The sequence below is a fragment of the Lolium perenne genome, chromosome 4, assembly GCF_019359855.2.
Source record: "Lolium perenne isolate Kyuss_39 chromosome 4, Kyuss_2.0, whole genome shotgun sequence".
Lineage (NCBI taxonomy): Eukaryota > Viridiplantae > Streptophyta > Magnoliopsida > Poales > Poaceae > Lolium > Lolium perenne.
The window spans coordinates 293,458,964-293,484,902 of NC_067247.2; the positions used below are offsets into that span (position 1 = coordinate 293,458,964).

At 47.0% G+C, this 25,939-nt stretch overlaps 1 protein-coding gene across 1 annotated transcript; it reads left to right on the forward strand.

Moving 5' to 3' along the window:
- The first annotated feature begins 19,753 nt into the window (after positions 1 to 19,753).
- LOC127295785 (cell division control protein 48 homolog C) lies at positions 19,754 to 25,199 on the forward strand. The gene is made up of 10 exons (XM_051325782.1): positions 19,754 to 20,466; positions 20,604 to 21,220; positions 21,553 to 21,705; positions 21,906 to 22,022; positions 22,618 to 22,722; positions 22,903 to 22,968; positions 23,062 to 23,126; positions 23,211 to 23,418; positions 23,544 to 23,696; positions 24,906 to 25,199. The coding sequence occupies exons 1-10, from the start codon at positions 19,761 to 19,763 to the stop codon at positions 24,951 to 24,953; spliced, it is 2,238 nt and encodes a 745-aa protein (XP_051181742.1). The 5' UTR covers positions 19,754 to 19,760; the 3' UTR covers positions 24,954 to 25,199.
- Positions 25,200 to 25,939: the final 740 nt, after the last annotated feature.

Below are 25,939 nucleotides of genomic sequence, written 5' to 3' on the forward strand. Positions count from 1 at the left end.
ATAAAGAAAAGTTATGCCAAGTGGCATAGCCACTTGGCAGTTAAAAATCAAATGGAAATGGTGGATAATATCACAGCTCGCCGAGCTGATCCACACCAAGCCAGGTTCACAGGATTTGGTACACACATACACACAAGCAAGACACACATCGTGTGTGCATGCTCAACACCCAGTCACTGAGTGTGCATGCGGCACAACACACTCACACATCATCAGTGAGTCACCAAAGTGACAAGCAGGAGCTGTCGACCAGGGATGCAAGAGAGCACCATATATAACCTTTTCAGAGCCAAACCCTAGCCATTTGTTCATCCATCGACAGCAGCAGTGGTAAGTTCATCAAGAACACCAAGAATACTTAGAACAGGAAAAACCACAAGCCATCAGAAACCATCCAGGGACAGTTTCACCAAGAACTGTCAACTGTGAGCAAGTACCAGATGGAGTAAAGCACCACAAGCTTGTAAGGAGGAGAAGGGCAAGCAAACCCAGCATCACAGAAGCACTCCTCTCCCACACCACTTAAGTCTCGGCGCTGGCGTGAGGTAGACCACACAAGAGCCTGAGCAAGATCATATCTTGCTCATAAATAAGCATACAATGCATCACTGGAGCACGAAGGGTAGAATACCTGTGTGTGTCATCATCGGCTACTGCACCATTTGGTGCAAGCATAGATGGGTAAGACCACTAGGTAAACATCCTATGGGAACAACGATTATGCAAATCCATGCATAACTAGAGGAATCCAGCCAAGAATGCAACCATAGCTAGCCTAACCCACTCACTAAACACCTACAGCTAGCTAGGCCATCAGACTATAGACAAATTCTTGTCTATAGAATTTCTCAACATCAAAAGCCACTGGAAGTCCAGTATTGGATCAAGCCAGTGATCATCTATCCATCACAGAAAGCCACCAAACAAAGGGAGCCATCCCAGGCAGCACATAAACACCGCCAGGATCACCTCAACCACTTAACCAATTCCAACAAAGAAACCATGCACGAGATATCATCACCCGGTTGGGTTCAAAAGGAGGGCTAGGGTACCCAACCAGTGGTTGGCATCCTGCTAGCCCTAACAAATTCATTGAAATGATCATCACTGAATCTCAGTTCACATTATTTATCCATTTAATCAAGCAAGGATAAACAGATAAATAAAACAGACAAGCAATGGATGCACCAGGGTCTTGCAAATGATCAAATGGATCATGACAGGCATCAATTGATGCTTAAGCAAGCAACAAAGACACATCGTGCCAGGCCTGTGTGATACACAAGTGAGCAACAAGTGAGGCACAGACACCAAAGGGCATTGTTACAAGCAACTCGGTGATCATATGAACACCAGAAGCTTGTTAGAGCATGCTACCGCATGCTAGAACTCATTCTAAGCAATTAACACATGAACAGATAATTAAATAATCGAACAATTGCATCACAGATAAGGGCATCGGGCTTTATAATTGTATCCGAGAAGCACATCAAAGGCTTGATGAACCAAAGGATCATAATACACAAGAAAAGCACATATCAATTCATCAACTGGATCACACTGCTAAGCCAACATTAATGCTCAATTGAGCATAATCATGAATCTGAACTAAATGAACTAGCCCAGAGGCACTGGCACTTGCAAGTATGCAAGGATTAACCACCACAATCAAGCCAGGGACAAGATTAAGCACACACAGTATGCCCTAGTGACAAGAAAAAGAATAGGAGCATGCCAAGAGGCCATGAGCATCACCGGATGCTCATGAGCAATCACAGGAGGACCACACAGAGATTACAATAAACAGAAATAGCTAGGAAGCACGGTGAGCAATTGAGCAAGAACGACAAAGACAAGAAGCTAGGATCTATGGCGACAAAGAAGAAGCCAAGCACGCAGAGCACCAACATCGCAGGCCAGCACCTCCACAAGGAGGGAAGCCATGGCCAGGGATACTGGAGGAGGAAGAAGAGAGGCACAGGAGAAAGAGGGTGGCGGAACACTTACCGTGGTCGAGCAGATAGGCACGGCCATGGCGGCCACGGCGGCACACGCCAGAGCGCGGCGGCGCCAAGCCAAGCCAGGCCATGGCGACACCACGGCACCACCCGCACCACGGCGGCGAAGCCAGGGCGGAGTCCAAGCACCAGGAGCGCCAGGAACGGCGGGATCGAGCGGATCCCGTAACCCTAGCACCAGACGGGGACGAGACCGAGAGCAGCAGGTCGCCCGCGTCAGATCGACGCGGATAGGATTGACCGCCGTCGTGTGGTGCGTTGATTGCGCACCATGGCGGGGCCAAGTCCGGCGAATCTCGCCGAATCGAGCGGCGACGGCGGAGGCGACACGGGTCGCCATAGCAGGTTAGGGTTAGGGTTCGTTCGCGCGTGAGGAGAAGAGAGAGGAGTGGGGCTGGTCGAGCCGGACCGGGCCGGTCGGTTCGACCTAACCCATTGGGTTGCACCGACAGGTGGGCCTGTGGGTGTTTTTGTCTTTTCACAAACAAATAAAAATGCTGAAACTTTGAATAATAATAGAAAATTATTAATAGCTCTAAAAAAATAATTAAAAATATGAAAATAGATCAACATAAAATTCTCTAACTAAATAAAATATCAAAGAGAATTTTTGAAGACAATTAAGAATGAATCTTAATTTGATGATTTAAATAATGATTTAAATCACACATATTATTTTCAATAATGAAAATAAGTCCATTAATGCATTTGGACTTCAAAAACACCTTGACAACATTTCAAGGTAGTATTTTACTCTTAAATCAAGTATCCCCAAATCATTCTTAGTATTAACCTCTTACATGAAATAATAACGACATCGGAAGGGGGGAACAAACCCTAAAAATGGAATCATGCATAATTGCTTCTTTAACCATTGCCCTTATCGGACAATGATGCTATTTTTCAGAACAAGAGGACAAGGGTCAGTCCATACCTTCCAACTGCAGAACTTTGCAGTGTTCAGGCAAGTTCATCGCTTGCTCATGTCATTTGAGTATTTTTACCAAATTACTTGCAAAGTACTATGTTTATCACTATTGCATAAAAAACAAAACCACTATTTTCATAACTATGAATATGACTATGTGGTGGGCAATGGAACCATGGATTGTGTTGATATGGTGGAGGTTCCATTGCACGGGTTTATATCCATCTAGGATTAAACAACAAATGTCGCCAGTGATTCTTGTGCCGTAATACCCGTGTTAACCATAAGATCTGGAGTGGGACGGAGTAGTCAAAAGTGTTTCCACCTCTCGTTCATCAACGGATGCTCATTACCGGGTGCTCATGATCTTGCGAGACTTGATGCAGGGGTGGGAACCCGTAGAAGTCCCAACGGTAATGAGGTCTATGATGGGTTGCATCTGCCGGCGTAGGAATGTATGGTAGAGCCCTGCATTGACGTCGTGGTCGGAGTCCACCCTGAAATATATGGGAATAATGGGGCCGGCGTGGACCTGTGGTCGGAGTATGCAACAAAGGGTGGGTGTTCGAGGTAGCGGAGGAACATGATTGGCTAGACCTTATACCGGGCCTCACACCAAAGGAAGTGTGGACGGGAAAGCTGCCCGGTTGGCACCAAGGTTAAGATCTCTTATGGGTAAAGCAACACACCTCTGCAGAGTGTAAAAGACTGTGACCTGTCACTCCCTGTTCCGGGATTGAGGAACTGCGAACGCGGCCGGAAAGGAGCTCCATGAAGTTCTAGTAAACCGGTGAAGGCTGACGGACATAGCTCTTTGAAATAAAAGCAATCTCTAGAAGAAATGTTTATCAAAACCTGCATTGGTATTAGACTTTCTGGTCTAACATCGTAGCTAGTGCATAAAACACCTCTTATCTATAATGAACTTGTTGAGTACGCTCGTACTCATACCACTCTTAAATCCCCTGCTTAGATTGTCTGAACCATCTGGAGGAGGACTACGACAACAATGATGGAGCCGAGATCATCGGCTACGATAAACCTGATCTCTCAGGTGGAGTTGAAGGCGTAGACTATATCATAGTCTACGGATCCGGGGAGGCTTCCGGAGGAGAACAAGCCTAGAGATATCTGCTGAGTAGTAGTAGCCGAGCAGCGCAGACTCTTACTAAGGAGCTGCTCGATTAAATAAATGTTTAGTTTAATGAGACAATGGTATTGTAAGCTAAGTTGGGTTCGCCTCGAACCCAGGAGTTATCCTCTTAGGACCCAAGAGGAGCTCCAAGACGACTTGTGTATGTGTATTGTAATATTATGTGAATGAGTTATGGACCTTGCTATGTTCTGCTGTACTACTCTGAGGGATGTAATATTTGCGGAATGGTACTTCGCGAATGTTATATCAACGACTGGCATACTACAACATGCAGTGGTATGCAGGGTCACCACACCATCCAAGTGTCCTCAATGAGCTTCATAATGTACGGAGCAAAGGCGGGAAGCTTCTTCTCCATCACACATGACCACATCTCATGATAGATGTAGTCCATCACATCAAGCTTCTCACCGGTGCCCTTCTTAGCAAAAGAGTTCGCCATAAGATCCACTTCATAAAGATGTATCTCATCAAGGTTGCCACCCTTTGGTCCAATGGTTTCCCGGTAGACTCTAAGCATAATATCCCAAGTGGGGAGAAGTTCCGCACTCTTGCCCGGAACACCCCAACCGGGGATGTAGAGGTGCTCCAAGACTTCCCTTGTTTGAGCCCATGAGCTATCATGGCACCTCCAACCATTTGCATTAACACCCGGGTAGCGAGGGTATCCAAGGGCGGCTCCAAACTTTGCCAAGTTAGACTCAAGGAGCCTCTCATGAGTCATCCACCGAAATGTTCTTGCTTCATCTTGCTCAAAGTGGACGGTGGCATAGAACTGTTGAATCAACCCAACATCATAGTCCTTGTTGAGCTCCATAATGGGATAGAGCCCAAACTCTCCACACATAGTATAAGCTTCTTCAAAGTACTTGTTAGCGGCCATCTTCCCGGTGTCAATAGCATGTTGAGGGGCTACCCCCTTCTTGAATGGAATGTAGATCTCATAGAATATCTCCTCTTGGGACTTGTTGTGGAACCGCTTATCCCCAACCCTATTGTTCCGAGGGGTGAGGTAAGGGTTCATGTCACGGAGCTCCTTGTACTCATTATATTGCATGCCCTTCACGGATATATGTATGTTCTTCCCACGAACAGCCGGTGACTTGAGCCTCTGAGCAGCTGCAGCTTGCTGGCGAGCGGTGAGCTTGGATGGTCGGGTTTGCTCAAGCTCTTCCTCAACCTCATCCACATGATCCTTGCCTCTCTTCTTGGAACCACCTGATAACGGAATCAAAAAGATAGGAATGATGAATGAAAGCACATAAGCAAGGAGGCCAAACACCAGAGCATGCACAGGATATCGGGTAACCGCAGAAAAAATCGCCAGGCCGGAAGTTCCGGTGAGAACCGGCGGAAGTTCCGGCGTGAAGGGCCGGAACTTCTGGCTGTTCGAAAACAGCGGCAGTTTCTCACAGGATCTGAGGCAATGGCTAAGAGAACCGCATTACCACGACATCCTAAGCACGATCTAGTAGAGGAAAGGCATCTAGAGGATTTCTACCATAGCTTTGCCTAGAGTATGCCCTATATTTCATCTAGTGAGGTCTACCCACACATAGAGAGGGAGAGGGCACAAACCGGGGGGAGCCATGGAGGAGAAGAGGGAGAGGATGCCGATCCACGGAGACGATCCGGCGGGGAGCGCCGGAGGAGGGAGATCCGGCCGGAGGAGCAGCAGCCTGATGCTGTCCAGGACTGGCGCGGGGTTGACGAGGGAGGAAATCCCTGTGGTGTAGCTTTCTGGTCCCCGGCAACGGCGCCAGAAAATAGCTTGATGTCTACTTCCCCCTCCTTTTCCTGTAGACAGTGTTGGGCCTCCAAGAGCAGAGGTTTGTAGAACAGCAGCAAGTTTTCCCTTAAGTGGATCACCCAAGGTTTATCGAACTCAGGGAGGAAGAGGTCAAAGATATCCCTCTCATGCAACCCTGCAACCACAAAGCAAGAAGTCTCTTGTGTCCCCAACACACCTAATAGGTGCACTAGTTCGGCGAAGAGATAGTGAAATACAGGTGGTATGAATATATATGAGCAGTAGTAACAGTGCCAGAAAATAGCTTGCTGGCGTGTAGTTGATGGTGGTAGTATTGCAGCAGTAGTAACACAGTGAAACAGTAAACAAGCAGTAGTAACGCAGTATTAGGAACAAGGCATAGGGATTACACTTTCACTAGTGGACACTCTCAACATTGATCACATAACAGAATAGATAAATGCATACTCTACACTCTTGTTGGATGATGAACGCATTGCGTAGGATTACACGAACCCTCAATGCCGGAGTTAACAAGCTCCACAATTTGTTCATATTTAAGTAACCTTATAGTGTAAGATAGATCAAAAGACTAAACCAAGTACTAACATAGCATGCACACTGTCACCTTCATGCATATGTAGGAGGAATAGATCACATCAATATTATCATAGCAATAGTTAACTTCGCAATCTACAAGAGATCATGATCATAGCATAAACCAAGTACTAACACGGTGCACACACTGTCACCTTTACACACGTGCAGGAGGAATAGAACTACTTTAATAACTTTGCTAGAGTAGCACATAGATAAATTGTGATACAAACTCATATGAATCTCAATCATGTAAAGCAGCTCATGAGATCATTGTATTGAGGTACATGGAAGAGAGATGAACCACATAGCTACCGGTACAGCCCCGAGCCTCGATGGAGAACTACTCCCTCCTCATGGGAGCAGCAGCGGTGATGAAGATGGCGGTGGAGATGGCAGCGGTGTCGATGGAGAAGCCTTCCGGGGGCACTTCCCCGCTCCGGCAGGGTGCCGGAACAGAGACTCCTGTCCCCCAGATCTTGGCCTCGCGATGGCGGCGGCTCTGGAAGGTTTCTGTGGTTTTCGTCGAACGTATCAGGGTTTTCGATCCAGGGGCTTTATATAGGCGAAGAGGCGGCGCAAGAGGGTCGAAGGGCTGGCCAAACCATAGGGGGGCGCGGGCCCCCCCCTAGGCCACGCCACCATGTGGTTTGGTGGGCCTGTGCCCCCCCTCTGGTCCCTCTCGTGTGTTCTGGATGCTTCCGGGGATTCTAAGATCTTTGGCGTTGATTTCGTCCGATTCCGAGAATATTTCGTTACTAGGATTTCTGAAACCAAAAACAGCAGAAAACAGGAACTGGCACTTCGGCATCTTGTTAATAGGTTAGTTCCAGAAAATGCACGAATATGACATAAAGTGTGCATAAAACATGTAGATAACATCAATAATGTGGCATGGAACATAAGAAATTATCGATACGTCGGAGACGTATCACAGCCGTCACAGGGGAGGAGCACCACCAAATAGATCTTGGAAAGGGGAAAAGTGAGGAATATGGAACTGCTCACCCGTTCGGCCCAGTTATATAGTGGCCACTTAAGGCCGGAAGTTCCGCTCGTTGGAGCCGGAACTTCCGGTCTCTCAGGAACCACCCAGGCTGGACACGAACAGGGCTGAACTGGCGAAAAGGATACCGGCCGGAAGTACCGGTCGAAACGACCGGAACTTCCGGTGGAACAGGAAACTGTGCCCAGAAACAGGATTTTGACACGAACAAGGTGCACTTGGAGAAGGTGAAGGATATGTCTTAGATGAGATAGGCTTAGGACAGATACGCCAAACTGTGAGATGGTACATGATCACTCATTTTTGCAAATAATGCAAATGAAGGCCAAAAATGAGTGATTTCCCATAAACAAGGAGATGTCAATAAAATCCAATGAAGATCTAAACAACTCCAACTCTTCACGAAGAAGAGTGCGGTGGCCTAGGCCACCATATATGAGTGTTATGATATGGCACCGCGAAGATATATCTTGGGTCCAAACCAATACTCATCATTTAAGCTCACATATCAACATATGATATAACGAGAATGAAATCTTTAATGTTGGCATTATGGGGGGAGGGATAGCTCAATAATTTAAACCACACTCCCCCTATCTCCATGCCCACATCTAAACCAAATAAAGTTTTGAGACGAAGGTGTGTTTGCAAGATGATCAAGCTATACTCCTTGAATCAATGATATTTAGCTCATTCCTCAAATAAGAGAACCTTTCTTCATCAAGAGGCTTCGTGAATATATCGGCAAGTTGATCTTTGGTAGGAACATAGATAAGCTCAATATCACCACGGGCAACATGATCCCTAATGAAATGATTCCGGATCTCAATATGCTTCGTTCTTGAATGTTGCACCGGATTATAGGCAATCTTGATAGCACTTTCATTGTCACATAATAGAGGCACTTTGTCACAAATGACACCGTATTCCTTTAAAGTTTGCCTCATCCATAACAATTGAGTGCATCCACTTGCGGCAGCAACATATTCGGCTTCGGCGGTGGAGAGAGATATACAATTTTGCTTCTTAGATGACCAACACACCAAGGACCTACGAAGAAATTGGCAAGCCCCGGAGGTTGATTTCCTATCATCCTTGTCTCCCGCCCAATCCGCATCGGTGTACCCATTGAGAATAAAACTTGAGCCTTTGGGGTACCAAATACCATATCTTGGGGTATCGACCAAATATCGAAAGATTCTCTTGAGAGCTATCATGTGGCTCTCCTTAGGAGAAGCTTGATACCTTGCACACACACCAACAATCAACACTATGTCCGGTCTAGATGCACAAAGGTAAAGCAAGGATCCAATCATGGAGCGATATACCTTTTGATCCACCTCTTTACCATTGGGATCTAGTGCAAGATGACATTTGGTAACCATAGGAGTGGCCACACCCTTCAACTCGGTCATCTTGAACCTCTTGAGCATGTCTTGGAGATATTTTGCTTGATTGATGAAGGTTCCTTCTCTCAATTGCTTGATCTCAAAACCAAGGAAAAACTTCATCTCTCCCATCATAGACATCTCAAACCTATCGGTCATAAGCTTTGAAAAATCATCATTGAAAGCTTTGTTAGTAGAGCCAAATATAATATCATCAACATATAATTGGCAAACGAAAAGCTCCCCATTGACCCTCTTAGTAAAAAGAGTGGGGTCGATTAGCCCAACATCAAACCCACGGTCTACCAACAATTCCTTAAGGTGCTCGTACCAAGCTCTAGGAGCTTGTTTGAGACCATAAAGTGCTTTATCAAGCTTGTAGACATGGTTAGGAAAGTTGAGATCCTCGAACCCCGGGGGTTGCTTAACATACACCTCTTCATGCAAAGGACCATTAAGAAAAGCACTTTTCACATCCATTTGTTGTAACTTAAAGTTATGATGCGATGCATAAGCAAGAAGGATACGGATGGACTCAAGACGAGCCACGGGAGCATAGGTCTCTCCAAAGTCAATCCCTTCAACTTGAGAGAAACCTTGAGCCACCAATCTTGCCTTGTTCCTCACAATATTTCCAAACTCATCTTGCTTGTTCTTGAATATCCATTTAGTGCCTATAACATTGCGGCACTCCTTTGGCTTCTTTACTAAGGTCCACACTTTGTTGCGCTTGAAGTTGTTGAGTTCCTCATGCATAGCTTCCACCCAATCCGAATCTTCAAGGGCTTCAAACACTTTCTTGGGTTCCACTACGGAGATATAAGCATGATGATTGCTAAAGTTAGCCAATTGCCTTCTTGTGGAGACTTTTGCTCGAACATCACCAAGGACCTTGTCATGAGTGTGTCCACGAATTTCAAGGGTCCTATCTCTTCTTGCTAAACGACGGGCCTCGATCTCCTCCTTGGTTCTTCTTGGCCTTGGAGGTGTCACTTGATCAACTTGATCATTTGGGTCCCCGTCTTGACCTTCAACTTGAGCTTCCTCAATTACTTGAGCTTGCTCATCCTCATGTGCTTGATCTTGGACATTATCCGGTGAGAGTAGAATGTTGAAAGGATATTCAACGGATCCATCATGAATCCGTGGTTGATCTTGTCCTTGATCTTGTCCTTGAACTTGCACACAAGAGGGAGAGTTTTGTTCTTGTTCTTGGGTTGGTGCATTATTTGCTTCAAGAGATGGGGTTTGTTGATGTTGAGAGGATGAGGGCTCCACCGTGGTAGAGCATAGTTCTTCCCGAGACGCCACACCGTGTCCCTCAATGGGGCGGAAAAATCCCACACCCATTCTTACTATGGCATCTTGAGGTATTTCATCACCTGCACATACATCAACTTGCCCCACTTGGGAGCCATCATTTTCTTCGAACTTCACACTACAAGATTCAATGATAATCCCGGAGGATACATCAAAGACTCTATAAGTGTGAGATTCGGCACCGTAACCAACAAATATACCCTCCAAAGCTTTAGGAGCAAATTTAGACAAACGAACTCCTTTGATTTTATAGAAACACTTACAACCGAACACCTTGAAGTATGAGATATTGGGCTTGTTGCCGGTGAGTATTTCATATGGAGTCTTGTTCAATCCCTTGCGGAGATAGAGCCGGTTAGAAGAGTGGCAAGCGGTGGAGATGGCTTCGGCCCAAAAGTTATAGCGGGATTTATACTCCACCATCATAGATCTTGCCATATCCATAAGAGTCCGGTTCTTTCTCTCCGCAACACCATTTTGTTGAGGGGTGTAAGCAGCGGAATATTGATGACGTATCCCCTCATCACTAAGAAAATCATTGAGTGTATAGTTCTTGAACTCGGAGCCGTTGTCACTTCTTATTGCCATAATGAGGAGGTTGTGTTGGCGTTGCACCTCGGTAGCAAAGTCAATGAATATTTGTTGAGTCTCATCTTTCGTCTTGAGAAAGTAGACCCAAGTGTATCTTGAGTAATCATCAACAATCACCAAGCAATGTTCCTTCGCACCAAGACTTGCATGAGTAACGGGACCAAAGAGATCCACATGAAGGAGCTCCAAGATCCTCTTGGAAGAGATGATAGTCTTGCTTGGATGCGGAGAGTCATGCATTTTGCCTTCAACACAAGCCCTACAAACACGATCTTTGGCAAAAGAAACATTTTCCATTAGTCCCACAATATGGTTCCCCTTGTGAAGACTTTGCAAAGTTCTCATGTTGACATGGGCTAGGCGGCGATGCCACAACCAACCCACATCCGCCTTTCCGAATAGGCACATCGCACTTGAAGTGGTGGTCCCCGAAAAGTCCACCACATACAAGTTATGTTCGCGATACCCAACGAAAGCGACTTTTAGAGTCTTGCTCCACAAGAGGACCACAATATCATTATCAATAAAGACGGCGAAACCCATCTTGCCAAGGGCGGAAACGGAGAGCAAATTGTAACCAAGGGTTTTGACAAGCATGACATCCACAAGAGTAATGTTGTGTGCAACCACAACCTTGCCAAAACCCATTACCTCGGATGTAGAATTATCGCCAAAGGAGACGGTGATATTATTTGTATTGGGCCTCAACTCCTTGACGAGGTTCTTGCCGCCGGTCATATGACTTGTACATCCACTATCAAGTACCTATTTTGACCCTCCAGCGGCATAGTCCTACATGAGATCAATTCTTGGATTTAGGTACCCATTTCTCAATGGGTCCTCTTTTGTTAGTAACAAGGGTCTTTGGGACCCAAATAGACCAAGCAACATAACCATCATATGGGCCAACATATTTAGCATAAACATCACCATAATAATCTTTAAATAAAACATAGTGAGGGTTAGCATTTCCCGCATCATCATCATTCATGGATTTGCCCTTAGGGGCTTCACCATTAGTGATATCTTTCTTCTTCTCTTGTGTGGGCTTGACCTTTTGCTTGTTTGCCTTCTTTGCCTTGGCCCCATAACCAAGGCCCTCCTTCCCATTATTTGATCTTTGCTTACTCAAGAGATCATCCAACGAAAGTTTACTTTGAGGAGAGGAGGCCTTAGCAAGTTCATCCTTCAACCTAGCATTTTCCTCAATAACATTTGCATGATCACATGAAGGAGTAGAGGAACTAGGCACATCATATGAGGCAAGCCTAATTTGAAGTTGCTCATAAGACTTGGATAAGAGAGTGTATTCACTCTTCAAAGCTTTGTGAGCTTTGTCTAGTTCATCTAGATTTTTCACAAGTTTCTCATGATCAACCTCAAATTTGGCCTTTTCCTTTTTAAGCACTTTAGACTTAGCCCTAGCAAGATCTCTAGCTTTTGTGAGCTTGTTAATTTTATCTTGAGGCTCTTCAAGAGTTTCTAGCCTCTCCTCAAGAGAAGCTATAGTTTCTTGACTTTCCTCAAGAGCATTTTTAAGAGCATGGATTTCAAGAGAATCTTCTCTCTCTATTTGACCCTTTTTCTCAAGAATATCACTTTGTTGAGCTATACGAACCATGAGATTTGAAACATGCTTTTTAGTGTTACCTTGTAGGTTGAGAATGAAATCATCAAACTCTAGCATTTCTTGTTTCACTTTTAGACTAGCATCATCAACCCCTAGATCACTAGATATGTTAGGCATAGAGGGGTTAGGGGATGATACCTCGGAGGATTTAGCCATGAGGCAACTTTCTTCCTCCACATGAATGACCTCATTGGGGGATTCACTTGGTGATGAAGAGTTAGTGGAGAGAGAGGCAAGAGCGACCAATCCATTAGAGGTTGCATCTTCTTCATCATCAACATCATCATCTCCGGAGGTATACTCTTCTTGAGTTGATAGCACAATAGATGTGTCCAAGGAGGACCTTGCCATGAAGCAATGTGCATTCTTGATATGAAGATTCTCATTGGGAGAGTCAAAGAGAGATGAAGAGGGAATGTTGGTGGTGACGATGGCGGCCAACTCCTTTGAGCTTTCTTCATCTTCCTCACTACTAGAGCTTCCCACTTCATCAGAAGAATATTCTTCCTTTGTTACTAGCACAACTCTTGAGGGCCTCTTGCCCTTCTTGGTCTTGTTGTTGTAGAATTTCTTGTTGGGGGCTTTTGAATATTTGCCCTTTGTGTCTTTGCTCTTGTCCTTGGGAATGAGCCTCCCATTATGAAGCTCTCTATTCTCATAGGGGCATTCGGCAATGAAGTGGCGCTTGTCATCACAATTGTAGCATGATCTTGTCTTTGGACCAAAGCTAGTGAACCCACTTTTGTTGTTTCTCTTGATGTTGTCTTCCTTGGCCTTGGACGGATCAATCCAAAACGACTTTGCATGGAAGGCCATGTGGTCATGGTAGTGGCATTGCAAATCTTCCGGATAGGACATGCTCCAAGATGCCCTATAAGATTCTTGAGGAATCACATCTTCAACGGAGTTGACCGTCAAGGCAAGATTGTTCCCTTTTGACATCCCAATGGCACGATTGAGGGAATCATGAGAGTTTTGCTCGAGCACCTTGAGGGCTTGCATCTCGTGCACGGCATCTTGAGATGAGAGAGAGGAATAGCATTCTATCCCAACAAGGGTCTTGACATCAATGGGTACATACGGCATCATGCATTCAATGTACTTCTCCTTGATCCAAGAGTCATTGATGTGGGTTGCACCAATAAGCCGGAAGGAGTCGGCAACGATGAGAAGTCTTGAATACATGACTTGATGATCTTCATCCGGTAGCCTCATGAATCCTTCGGCTTGATTCCGAAGAGCATTATACTTGTTCCTTCTCGTGCTCTTACTTCCAATGCAACTAGCGGCCAAACCTTCCCAAGCTTCCTTCGAGGTGGTGTAGTTCCGAACACGAGGCAAATCCTTTGTCCCCACACTAGTTTGAATCATGTGCAAGGCGGTGTTGTTGAGTTGACTATCAACCGCTTCTCTTCTAGTCAACTTGTCGGGGTTGTAAGGGTTGAAGCCTTCCAAGATGATTCTCCAAAGTTCATTGGAGGCACTGCAAACATGAGAGCGAAACTCAAATCGCCAAGTATCAAAATTTTCAACGGAAAACTTAGGTGGGTCGCCCGAATGTTCAAATGGGGATGGGGAACCGGTATATCGGGAGATAGAAAAGGTGGAGGTACTCGATTGTAGCTCTCACCTCCACTAGTATCCCTAGGAGATGCAATGGGAGATTTGTTAGTGTTTAAGTTATCACCTTCCACGGGTTTAGTAGAGGAGGGTAATGCCGAAGCACCTCCCTCTTCTGACACACCCGTGTCCTTTACCTCTACGGTGGGAGCCTTAGGAAGGACCGGAGTCAAAAGCTCGGAAATCATTTTTCTCATGCTTTCCATTTGAGCGTCCATGGAGGATCTCAATGAATTGATGTCCTCCATGGTGACCATCTTACCGGCCTCTTCCGAAGCCCCATCTTCCGGCATACTCTTAGGCGGTTAAGCCCGAAATAAGAGCCGAGGCTCTGATACCAATTGAAAGGATCGTATGCCGCACCTAGAGGGGGGGGGGTGAATAGGTGCTAACCAATTTTTAGTTCTTTTTCAATTTAGGCTTGACACAAAAGGTAAATTCTCTAGATATGCAACTAAGTGAATTTACCTATATGACAAGGTTATCAACTAGGCAAGATATAGCTACGCAATATATAAGAGATAGAGTGGGATAGAGGTAACCGAGAGTGGAGCACGCGATGACACGGAGATGATTCCCGTAGTTCCCTTCCTTTGCAAGAAGGTACGTCTACGTTTGGAGGAGTGTGGTTGCTACGCAAGCCAAACCAACAGCCACGAAGGCTTCACTCAGATCTCCTGTGAGCAACGCCACGAAGGCCTAGCCCACTTCCACTAAGGGATTTCCTCGAGGCGGAAACCGTGCCTTTACAAGGTTCTTGGGGCACACATCCACAACCGAATTGGAGGCTCCCAAATCTGTAATAATACAACAATCAACAATAACACATCAACACAAATCAACTAGGGAACCAAATAGGAACACTAGCATGAGATCCCTCAAACAAATGAGGGGGAAATGAGAATCGCTTCGGTGAGGATGTAGATCGGTGGCTTCTCCTTCGAATCTCCAAAGATCAAGAGCTTTGGTTGGGGGAGGAAGGAGATCTTGCAAATCTTGTGTTTCTTGAGGTGGCTCTAATGGTGGTGAAGCTTGGCAGATTTCTTGTGCAATGATTGAGCAACTTGTCCCTTTGGAGAAGAAAGCTATTTATATGGGTGGAGCTTTCAGATCTGACCGTTGGGGACGAATTCGACTTACACCGGAAGTTCCGGCCAGGATGGCCGGAAGTTCCGGCTTCCACCGGAAGTACCGACCACTCGGGCCGGAACTTCCGCCCTTGATAAAATACTTGCAAAGCAAAAGAAAGGGCGGAACTTGGGCGGAACTTCCGGTGGCCGGAAGTTCCGGCCAAGTTCCGGCCAAGTTCCGGAAACTTGCGAAAACCTTACAGAACAATACTGAGCCACAAACTCGGAATTCCGGAACTTGCCCGGAAGTTGGGCGGAAGTTCCGCTGACCGGAACTTCCGGCCAACTCCACCGGAACTTCCGGTCCTGAAGAGAAAAACTGAGCACAGACGGCGCTGAGAAGATTCTGCTGAAAAAGTCAGGCCGGAACTTCCGCCAGATTAGGCCGGAACTCCCGCCAGATACAGAAAACCTGCAAAACTTCAGAACAGCTAAACCAATACACCGATCCAACATAATTTTTGATGGCTTGTACCTGTCTACATCAACACACATAAAAATATACATAGTGTTGACGTCAAACACACAAAACCCAAAAGGGCGGGAAATGTTCTTTCAATTCGCCCATCAACGGCGATAGTTTCAAAAAAACATATTCCCGCTACAGAAAAGAATCACCAAAGTCCGGCGATCGGATCAGCCACACTCCGGCGATCGAACAGAAACTAGATGATTATAGGCTCATCGGCGGTCCCGTCCTGAGCCTCGGCTGGCGCGGCATCGGGCGGTGAAGCATCGGCGTCTGCAGTTGTCGCAGCGGCGGGAGTTGACGTCGAAGCAGAGGACGAAGCAGCCGACGGGGGCCGGAGGATTTCTTGGCGATGGGCGTCGTACCAAGCCCTCGTCTCCTCGTCCATGTTGGCGTCGTTGCCGTCGATCAGGAACACCAGGTTGGTGTTCCTCTTCTTCGCCGCGGAGGTATCCTTGAGCAAGGCAATCCGGACGCCCTGGTTGGCGAGCATCGCCTTCCACCGCACGTCGTGCTTGTCGTCCCTCCCGGCGGCGTGCGCCCTCGCGTCGGCCCAACACTTGTCGAAGGACGCCTGCAACCTGTCGGCTGGATGGCCGGCCTTCTTCTGCTCTTTCAGCTTCTTCTGGCCGAGCTCGGGGCGGCCCGTCGACGCGGCAGAGGCTGGATCGTCGGGGTTGTACTGCTCGCCTTTGTTATTGGCGAGATTCTTGCGCACCTCCTTCCACTTCTCGCACTCCTCGATGCGGGCGAACACGTTGAGGTACTTGAACATCTGGCCGTCGTTGTCGTCCGCGTACATGTCGAGCGCCCGCCGCATCTTCAAAAACAAGCCGGCAATTCAAGATTAAACCTCGGGCGATGTAGAGTCGACGAAGGAGCCACGGCGAGTGAGCATACCTTGGCTTCAAAGTCCTCACCGCTCACCGGCCGTTCGTCGATCTCCTCTTGTATGCCGTGCCACTTACTGCACGCCGCCTGAATGATCCCCCAATGGGTGCCCATTGCCTTGTCGCCGCGTATCATCACCATCTTGTTGAAGTACCTCGACGAGTTTGCGCTCCTCGAACGCCACCTTGACACGCTGCCAGTACGTCTTGAAGTTCTGATTCGCGCCGGTGATGCCATTCATGGAAACGGTCTTCCAAGCTTCGGCGAGGCACTCCTCTTCTTTGCTCGTCCATTTGATCCGTGGCTCGGCTGGCGGCGAGTTCTTCTTCCTTTTCTTCTTCCCCTTGTACGGCACCTCCGTGGGTTCAGGCGCTTCCTCTTCGTCGATGTCCTGGTCGAGGTAGGTCTGTTCATCTTCTTCGTCGATGTCTTGCGTACCGTCGTTCTGATCGTGGTGATCGTCCTGGCCGAGAGGTTCACGCCGCTCTGCGACGCGACGGCTTCCGTCGCCCTTGCCTCCTCTTGTGTGAAGAATCCCGGGCTCGACGCGGCGGCCATGGAGCCCGAGGTGATCATCCCGTGCATCACAGGCTCATTCGGCGGCGGCATCCCGGGGTTGGAGAAGGAGAGCAGCCCACATAGCAGGGCAGGCGAGATGCCCTCGTACATCGCACCGTCGTACGCCGGCGGTGACGGCGTAAACCCCTCCATGCCGGCGGCGTAGGTGTCCTGAAACATGGTCGTGGCCGGCGACACCGGCAAGAAGGTGGAAGGAGAGCCAATCATACCTTGGGTCGGCCATGGCCCGGGGAATTGGCCGACGCACGGCTGGCCGAAGTTAATGGAGATCAGCCTCGCATGTTCCTCCGCCGCCACCGCCACTCTCTTCGCATTGCACTTCTTCTGCCTCTCCGCCCTGCCACGAGTTTCGTTCCTGCCGCCGCTCCACATCCGCCGCCCACTGCGCGTTTGTCCAGCCCGACGACCTCTATTTTGGTGCCCGCAGCTTCCTCGCCTTCGGCGCGCCATCGGCGGCGAGCTTCTTCGGTGGCATGGTGGTGGAAGGGAAGAGGAGGAGCTGCAACTGTGGGGGAGAATGGCGGTAGCTCCTCCGAAATTCGGTGGGGAAAATGGTTATATGTGTCGCATTTTGGAGGGAAAACAAAATTAATGGAGGGAACTACCAGTTCTGTCGCCGACAACGCGGGCCCGCTCGATGTTTCGTGCCCTTTTGTTTCGTTCGGAGTACCCGACCGGGCCTCGTGAAGCTGGGGATGGCCTGGGCTCTCCGGATGGATGAAAGGCCAAATTCGGGAAAAAAAAACAAGGAGCCGAGACGCGGCTGAGACGAATAACGTTGTCCGGATGTAAAAAAGGCTGCCGGGGGCCTGGGAGACGGCTGGATATGCTCTGATCTTTTGGTCCAAGCTGGTGACAAATCGCCAGATCCGGCGTTGGCCATACCGGATCTAGTTGCTGCCAGGCTAGACTCAATTCGGCAATGGGGCCCCATTCCCCGATCCCCGGTGGTTAATTCACCTATTAGGGGATGATTTTGGTTAGTACTTCATCCCCGTGGGGGTCTTATTGGTGGCAAACTCTCCCCATTAGGCAAGATGGGGATGGGTCTGTGTTACCACTATCCATACCCGATAACCGTGAAATCCTCGTTAGGCACATGACATCTGGCACTAGGGTACAAGATAGGTATGTATAGATACCGAAAAACCCTAATCCTATTGTGCTCACATTTCCCCTCCCGTCCCCAACCGCCGTAGCCCCCAAATCCTAGCTCCCAAATGCTCGCCTTTCCTTTCTAAACTCCTGATCCAGCCAGCCCCGTCATCCTACCATGTTGTCATTTTATTTTGAGCTTATAGTTACTAGCTAAAGCGGGGATGGTTAACCGATGGTTATTTATTACCCGATGGGGGCGGAGATGATAAAAGAACTGGCATCATGATAGTTAGTGGGATGGGGACAGAGAAAATTTGGTTATGGTTCAGCAATAACCAGTGATTAGTGTCCCCATTGCCATATAGAGGCTAGACACGCCGAATCTGGTGGCCGGGAGGCCGCATCCCCGCTCCTCCATGAAGCCATACCTGCTGGGCCGGCGTCTAGGCCTCGGCCTCCCGCGGCTCCGCCTTCCTCACCATGGCGGACCCATACGGCGCCAGCGGGGAACCAAAGCAGCAATTGAAGCCAGCGCTTGAGATGGAGGCTTCGATCCCGTCCGCGTCGAGGTCACTCGCCTCTCCACAGTAAGGGAAAAGTGTGGTGGAGCAGGTGCGCTCCACGCACCTTCTCATTTTTTTGTCTTTTTCTTTTTCTATCTCTCAAATTATACAATATTTCGATTAGATTTTTTTGCAAATCACTCAAAAACAACAAATAGAATGGAGGAAAAATAGTTCAGAATTTTTTGTGCAAATTTAAATTTTAAATTATTTAAAATTCAAAATAAATTCTTGAGATACATATATAGATAATGACATAAAAAATCCAAAATATTTTTCCCACGTTCCAATTGTTATGTTATGTAATCTGCAAGTTTTTGACTTCAAAGAATGTATGGTGTGAGAGATACAAAAATGAGAAATTGTTTGAGAGGGAAAAAAAGAATTAGCATGGATCTTGATGCAGAATACATGGTGTGAATACAGGTGCTCACCAAACACCTGCTCTAAAAGTCCACTCTCAGTAAGCCAAATCCCGAGCGAGCGCTGAGACGAGCTGATTCGGCTAGAACATGGAGCAGAGGCGATCAGACTAGTCATAGTGGGAAATAACATAGAGTAGTAACATGCACATGTTACTACTCTATGTTACTACCTTCATAGTGGTTAGTAACATCAAAGTAGTACTCCGTATCATAGATATCTTCATTAATTAGCTTATAGACTCATTGTATCTTGGAAAGTGTGATGTTACGGTAACTAGCTATGTTACTCCATCCTCCTCTCTCCTCATTAACTTATTGCCACATAAGCAAATTTACTGAGTTGGACACTTAGTTACTAGTGAAGTTACTCCCACTATGAGTAGTCTCACGACGTAGAGGCGAGCGAGCGCGGAGCCGATCGATTCGGCCAGAACGTCTAGACGAGCGAGCGGATTTTAGGAAAAAAGGAGTTAAAAAATAAAAACGAAAAACTACCAACAGGACTATTTTGGGGTGTCTTTAGAGTTTTTGTTTTCATAAAGGGGTGCCTTTGGAGTTGGTCTGACACTTCTCGTACACAAACCCTAACCAGTCGCCGCCAATGGTAACGCGCCCGCGCCCACGCCCACGGCGGCCCTCGTCTTGCTCTGAGTCCCGCATACGCCGGGTGATCCTATCAGATGCCGGCCTCGCCGTCCCCGGCTCCTCCGCCGACGACGTCGCCCACGCCCTCCGCTTGCGGCACCGCGAGTACCAGCGCTACAAGTTCGAGCTATTCGCCTCGGTGGTCCGCCGGGTCCTCTCCTCCCTGCCTCCTTCAGGCGATGCAGGATCCGACAGCACCTCCCGCCGCCGCCGCAGCAGCAGTCATGACGCCTCATCGTCCTCCACCATCCACTCGCCTCCTCCCCCCGCCTATGACGTCACGAAATCACTGCTGCGCTCCAGCTACTCGTCCCAAAAATCCAAACGAGTCCCCGACGCTAACCAGCAGCCCGAGATGGAGGCCACCGCGGAGGAGGTTATCATGGCTGATGCTGAAGGATCAGGCCATGACAGGGGGGGAGGGGTAAGGTTTGCTGACCTCGGGGGCATGGAGTCGGTGATAGAGCAGCTGATGATGGAGGTGGTGGTCCCTCTGTGCCATCCGGAGCTGCCACTGTGGCTTGGGGTGCGGCCTGTGGCTGGGATTCTGCTGCACGGACCGGCCGGCTGTGGGAAGACCACGCTTGCTCACGCAATTGCCAACGAGACTGGCGTCCCGTTCTACAAAATCTCGGCGCCCGATGTCGTGTCCGGGGTCTCCGGTATGCTATCCGATTCTTAATGTGCACCGAAAGTTGTGAACTTGGTTTGCCTTTTACTAGCTATTTTGTTTTAATCCTGGAACGAGTAAGTAAAACATCGTAATACAGTACTCACTGATATGGTTTTGTTCTTGCAGGAGGTTCCGAGGAAAACATCAGAATCTTGTTTGAGAAGGCCTACAGGACTGCTCCCTCAATTGTATTTATAGATGAGATAGATGCAATTGCATCCAAGCGGGAGAATATGCAGCGAGAAATGGAACGGCGGATAGTTACACAGCTAATGACATGCATGGATGAATTCCACCAGACCAATATTCAGTCGGGTGCTGATGACATGGATTCAGAATCATTCCAAAAGAAGCCTCGCCATGTCATTGTTATAGGAGCTACCAATAGGCCTGATGCTGTTGACCAAGCGCTTCGAAGACCAGGAAGGTTTGATCGGGAAATATATCTTGATGTTCCGGATGAGAATGCACGGAAGCAGATACTGGAGAGGCTTGCTCACAAACTTCGACTGCCACCAGAAGGCCAGTTTGACCTGTTGAAGATTGCAAAGGCTACGCCAGGATTTGTGGGTGCCGACTTGAAGTTGTTGGTTGATACAGCAGGAAATCTAGCTATAAATAGAATAGTTAGTGTAAGAAAAGACAAGTGTTTGAAGGAAAGAAACAACACGCAGGACTGGTGGAGGAGTCCTTGGGATAAACACGAGATGCAGAGCCTGAGTATTACTATGGATGACTTTGAGGTAAGCATTCCACCTTTTACATCTGCATCACTAGAATTCTTACGTTTATTTCATCTAGTTTAAGATTTGCATTCCAGAATGAATCTTCTGATCTCTATTATCCGACTGTCTTAGTGTTTATGAATATGTGGTGTGTGTTAATTTCATGGTGCCTAAGTTGACATGGATTATAACATGGTCATTTTTGTCCTTCTCTTATCACAAGTATGTTCATACTACATTGTTTTTTCTTTTAGTGATGTGTGTCCTGCCTTAATTTCCATCCTGTTTTCTTCTGTTATTAGCTTTCAGTAGTGTCTAACATACCATGTTAATTACTTCAATCGCTAAAGGGAGCAATCAAAGTGGTTCAGCCATCATTGAGAAGAGAAGGATTATCTTCTGTGCCTCATGTCACATGGGCTTCTGTTGGAGGTCTTGATTCGTTAAAAAAGGAATTGGACCGCTGCATCGTTCGATGTATCAAGTATCCCGAATATTACAAGGTGCCATCTTAACTGTGTTTTTTTTTTCTATATTCCATTATATGGTTTCACTACTGATTGCCCACCGGCATTTATAGTTCAGAATATGGACAGCTATTGGAATCATAAGACATATGTGGCGATTATTTGAATCATAAAAATTCTTTCATATTCTCTTTATCCTTTAATTGTGTTTTAATGTCCTCTTCGTTCATCTCAAGAAATTTGGAGTTAACATGCAAGCTGGTGTCTTGCTGTTCGGACCCCCGGGCTGTGGGAAAACACTAATAGCAAAAGCAGTTGCACACGACGCAGGGGCTAATTTTATTCACATTAAGGTAAATTGATTCTTATATTTATATATTCTCAGTATACTCCTTCCATTTTTGTATGTTTGTGCAAATTGCTTATTTACTGCTGAATAATTCCTTAGTGCTCATTCAAAATGGTGCTTGCTTATTTAGCACTGAAAAACTGAATTGGTTGCCAACATGCCATCGACTGCAAAGTAGCTGTTAAACTCCATTTGTTACATGGTACAAAGGTGGTTTTGCCATGGCAACCGCTAGGACTCGGCCTGCTCCACCTTAGGAGCCATTCGATGCACTTAAGTAAGTTAATCTCGTGTGTCTGATCAATGTAGTGAAAAGCTTCACGTGTAGCAATATTTTTCAGAGTATGCATGCAGCATCTGTCTGCAACATTTTTCCAATAGTCTGTAAAAAGTTGCAAAAAATCCCGTCAATGCTGCAAAAAAATCTGAATGTAACATTTTTTCTCAGTATGTAGCATTTTCAAAAATGCAATACCATTTTGCAACATTTTGTTTTTTCGGTTGCAAGGGAGCTGTTAAGGAGTTATTCAGTTGTAAATAAAAAAATCCTCTTCAGTTCTATACAGAGTGCTTAGATATTTCTTTCTCTGGAACTTTAGGGTCCTGAATTATTGAGCAAGTATGTTGGGGAGAGTGAATCAGGTGTAAGGAAGATATTCACCCGTGCCCGAATCAACTCCCCGTGCATTCTTTTTTTTGACGAGGTAATTTTTCTGTTAAGCTATTTGTATACATTATTTATTCTGTTGATGGAAACTTGGCTCAATCTCTTGAAACACATTTTCATGTTTGGTACATTTGTGCAATTGCAACTTGTGGGTCTTGGTTGTAAAGGTGCTTTTCTCATCATATGATTCTCAATTATTTATTGACTGATGTGCCAGGTAGATGCTTTGACAACAAAAAGAGGGAAGGAGGGAGGATGGGTTGTTGAACGTCTCCTAAACCAGGTTTGGACATCTTATGGATAAATCTTGCAATAAAGATTCTTTTAAATTGTGTGTTCCTTTGGCTCAGTGTTATTCTATTTGTTGTGCTCGCAGTTACTTATTGAGCTTGATGGTGCTGGTCAGCATGAAGGTGTTTATGTTATTGGAGCTACAAATAGGTATTGTCAGCCACTTCAGACTCTTTATGTAATTATCCCTGAAAGGAAGGCGTCAATTAGCATGCATCTCTATGTATGGTGCAGAATTGATGTGATAGATGACGCTGTTCTACGGCCTGGTAGATTTGGGCAGAAGCATTTTGTACCTTTGCCTGGTGCTGAAGAGCGAGCTTCGATAATAAAAGCCCTAGCACATTCTCAGAAAAAACCTATATCCTCCACTGTTGATTTGGATGCACTTGCACGTCGTGAGGAGTGCAGAAATCTCTCTGGTGCTGACCTAGCATCGCTGGTAATTTATGTGCCTTTTCATTGAGTGTCTTATTTGTTCTTTGTGATGAAGCATGTACATCAGGAGCATGCATGCCCGTTAATTTGGAACATGAAGGGAATTAACTCACATGCTTCCTTCTTCAGGTGAACGGAGCAGCCATGGCAGCCCTGGAAGAGAGTTTGGAACCCCTGGAGAATGGGGCATTATCATTAAGCTCATCATGTCCAGATCCTTCGATTGAATTATCCCACTTTGAGCAAGCTCTATCCAAAATAAAGCCCTCGGTGTCGAAACAGGTATTACAGACCTTCTGATAATCATTCGTTTTGCTTCACCCGAGTTGTTAGCATAAAACCACCACATTTCCAGCTAAATGTCGATTTTGGTACCACTTTATGTTTCGGAAGCAAAAAACCACCACATTTTGCTGACATTTTCACAAAAAACACTAAACCATGTCTGAGCGTGAATTGACACGATTTCTGACAGGCCAGGCCCACATGTAAGGCTGATGTGGCAAAAATTTCTTCCAATAGACTGGGCCCCACATGTCAGCATAATTAAAAAAAACCTAAATATCTAGAAAAAATCGAAAGTCAAAATCTCTCTCCGTCATCGCCGGAGTATGGCGATGAGGAAGGGATCCCTCGCCGGAGGCCATGTGGTCGCTGCCCTGCACCTCGCCGGAGACCATGGAGTCGCTGAATCGGTGCCTTGCACCTCGCTGGAGACCACCCCTCCACGGCCTTGCAGCGCAGCGGCTCCGGTGAGCGTGCGGGAGGCCGGGGTTCGGGCCCGTCGAGCAGGGGCTTGCACGCGGCGGCATTCCTCGCCGGCGTGCGGCAGCGGCCTTCCTCGCAGGCGTGCGGGGAGGAGACCGAGCGGCAGGTGAATCGGGTCCGGGAGGCGGCACGTTCAGGGGAGGCAGCGGTGGTAGGGACCGTAACCGCCTCGAGCCCAAGCTCGGCCATGGCGGGGTTGACCCCGAGCGCCTGCAGCAGCACGACGGGCATGGCGAGGCGGCGGCGCTGGGCAGGCTCGGCGACTGCGTGCAGGTTCGGAGGTCGTCTTCCCCATCCCCGCCGTGCGGCTCGGCGGCTGCGTGCTGGCAGTGCGGGCAGGCTCGGCGGTGGCTGCGTGCGGGCAGGCTCGGCGGCTGCTGCGTGCGGGATGGGGTGGGGATACGAGTTGAGGGCTCATCTATTTTTTGTTGTTGTTTTTATTTATATTTTGTGTTGTTTCACTTTTTTAAGTGGGCTCTAGTCCACTTCAGCAAATTGGGCCTGCCAACTGGGCCTCATCGGTTAGAAACGGTGTCAATTTGTTATTAATTTAGGATAAGTGCTATTTGAGAAAACATCGTCAAAATCTGGTGGTTTTTGCGCCTGAAATACAAAGTGGTATCAAAATGAAGATTTAATTGGGAATGTGGTGATTCTATGTTAAGAAACTCCTTACAGTACTATAGTAGCATCTACCTCACCTTTTCTTGATGTTGGCTACAGAAAAGGAAACACTACGAGGCCTTGGCACAGAAATACTCGTCAAACTGATCTACCACGATGTATCTGCGAATGTATGATGGCTAAAATAGGGTTCCATGTGTTATCTTTGTAAATCTGCCTGATTATCGTTGGCGGTCGAGCATGCAGTTCCATACCAGAGACGGAAAATCAGCATTTTGTTCTTAAATTCTAATTTGTATTGTATTTTATAAAAAAAACGTGTAAAGATGCTGGATTGAATAGACTAAATAAAATGTTGAAATGTAGGTGGTGCATGCCTTTTCTGCCATAAAAGCCAGTTTATTTGTTGCACGGTCACAGTGTCTACCGCATGTACCCAACTATACATGTGAGCCCTGCATCGTTCAATGTCACACCAATACTCTAGTCTAAGCTCTCAAATATAGGGACCAAGAGCATATCCACCGGCGTCCCCTAGAGTTTGTTCGAAGCATCCCCAATTATATCCTGTTTGGGGGCGTCGGACCAGTGGGGGCGGGTGTCCACAACAGCGCCCCCAATTCTTTCTTTAGCAACGCTTAAATTCAAAACATATCACAAAATTTGATAAAACTTGGTCTAGTTCAATGGAATTTAAACCAAAATGGAAATTTAAACTAAACAATGGAAATTTAAATGAAACTAATCTAGCCCTAACCATATATGAGTTGGAATCGCGGTTGATGAGTCCCTCGACCATGGGTGTACGAATTGTGGCCATGAAGGCTGGCATGTCTTCCAGGCTGCCCTCCTCACGTGCGGCAACGACATTTCCGGTAGCACAACTGGTTCTCTGGCTCGTCGCTGGAATCCGCCTTCAAGTTGGCACCACAACAACGCATGTGGATCCGGGCGGGTTTGAACACTGAGACACACACTTAATCTTTAATCATATTCATCACTCCACTCATTCTTGTATTTCTTTGAGGGAAAAAGATAGGAAACCTCGATTTACATTTGCATCCGAGCAAAAGTAAAATTCCAATCTTGAGTAAGCTTGGTCCTGTTACTCTTAGGTTTATGGGGAACCTAGA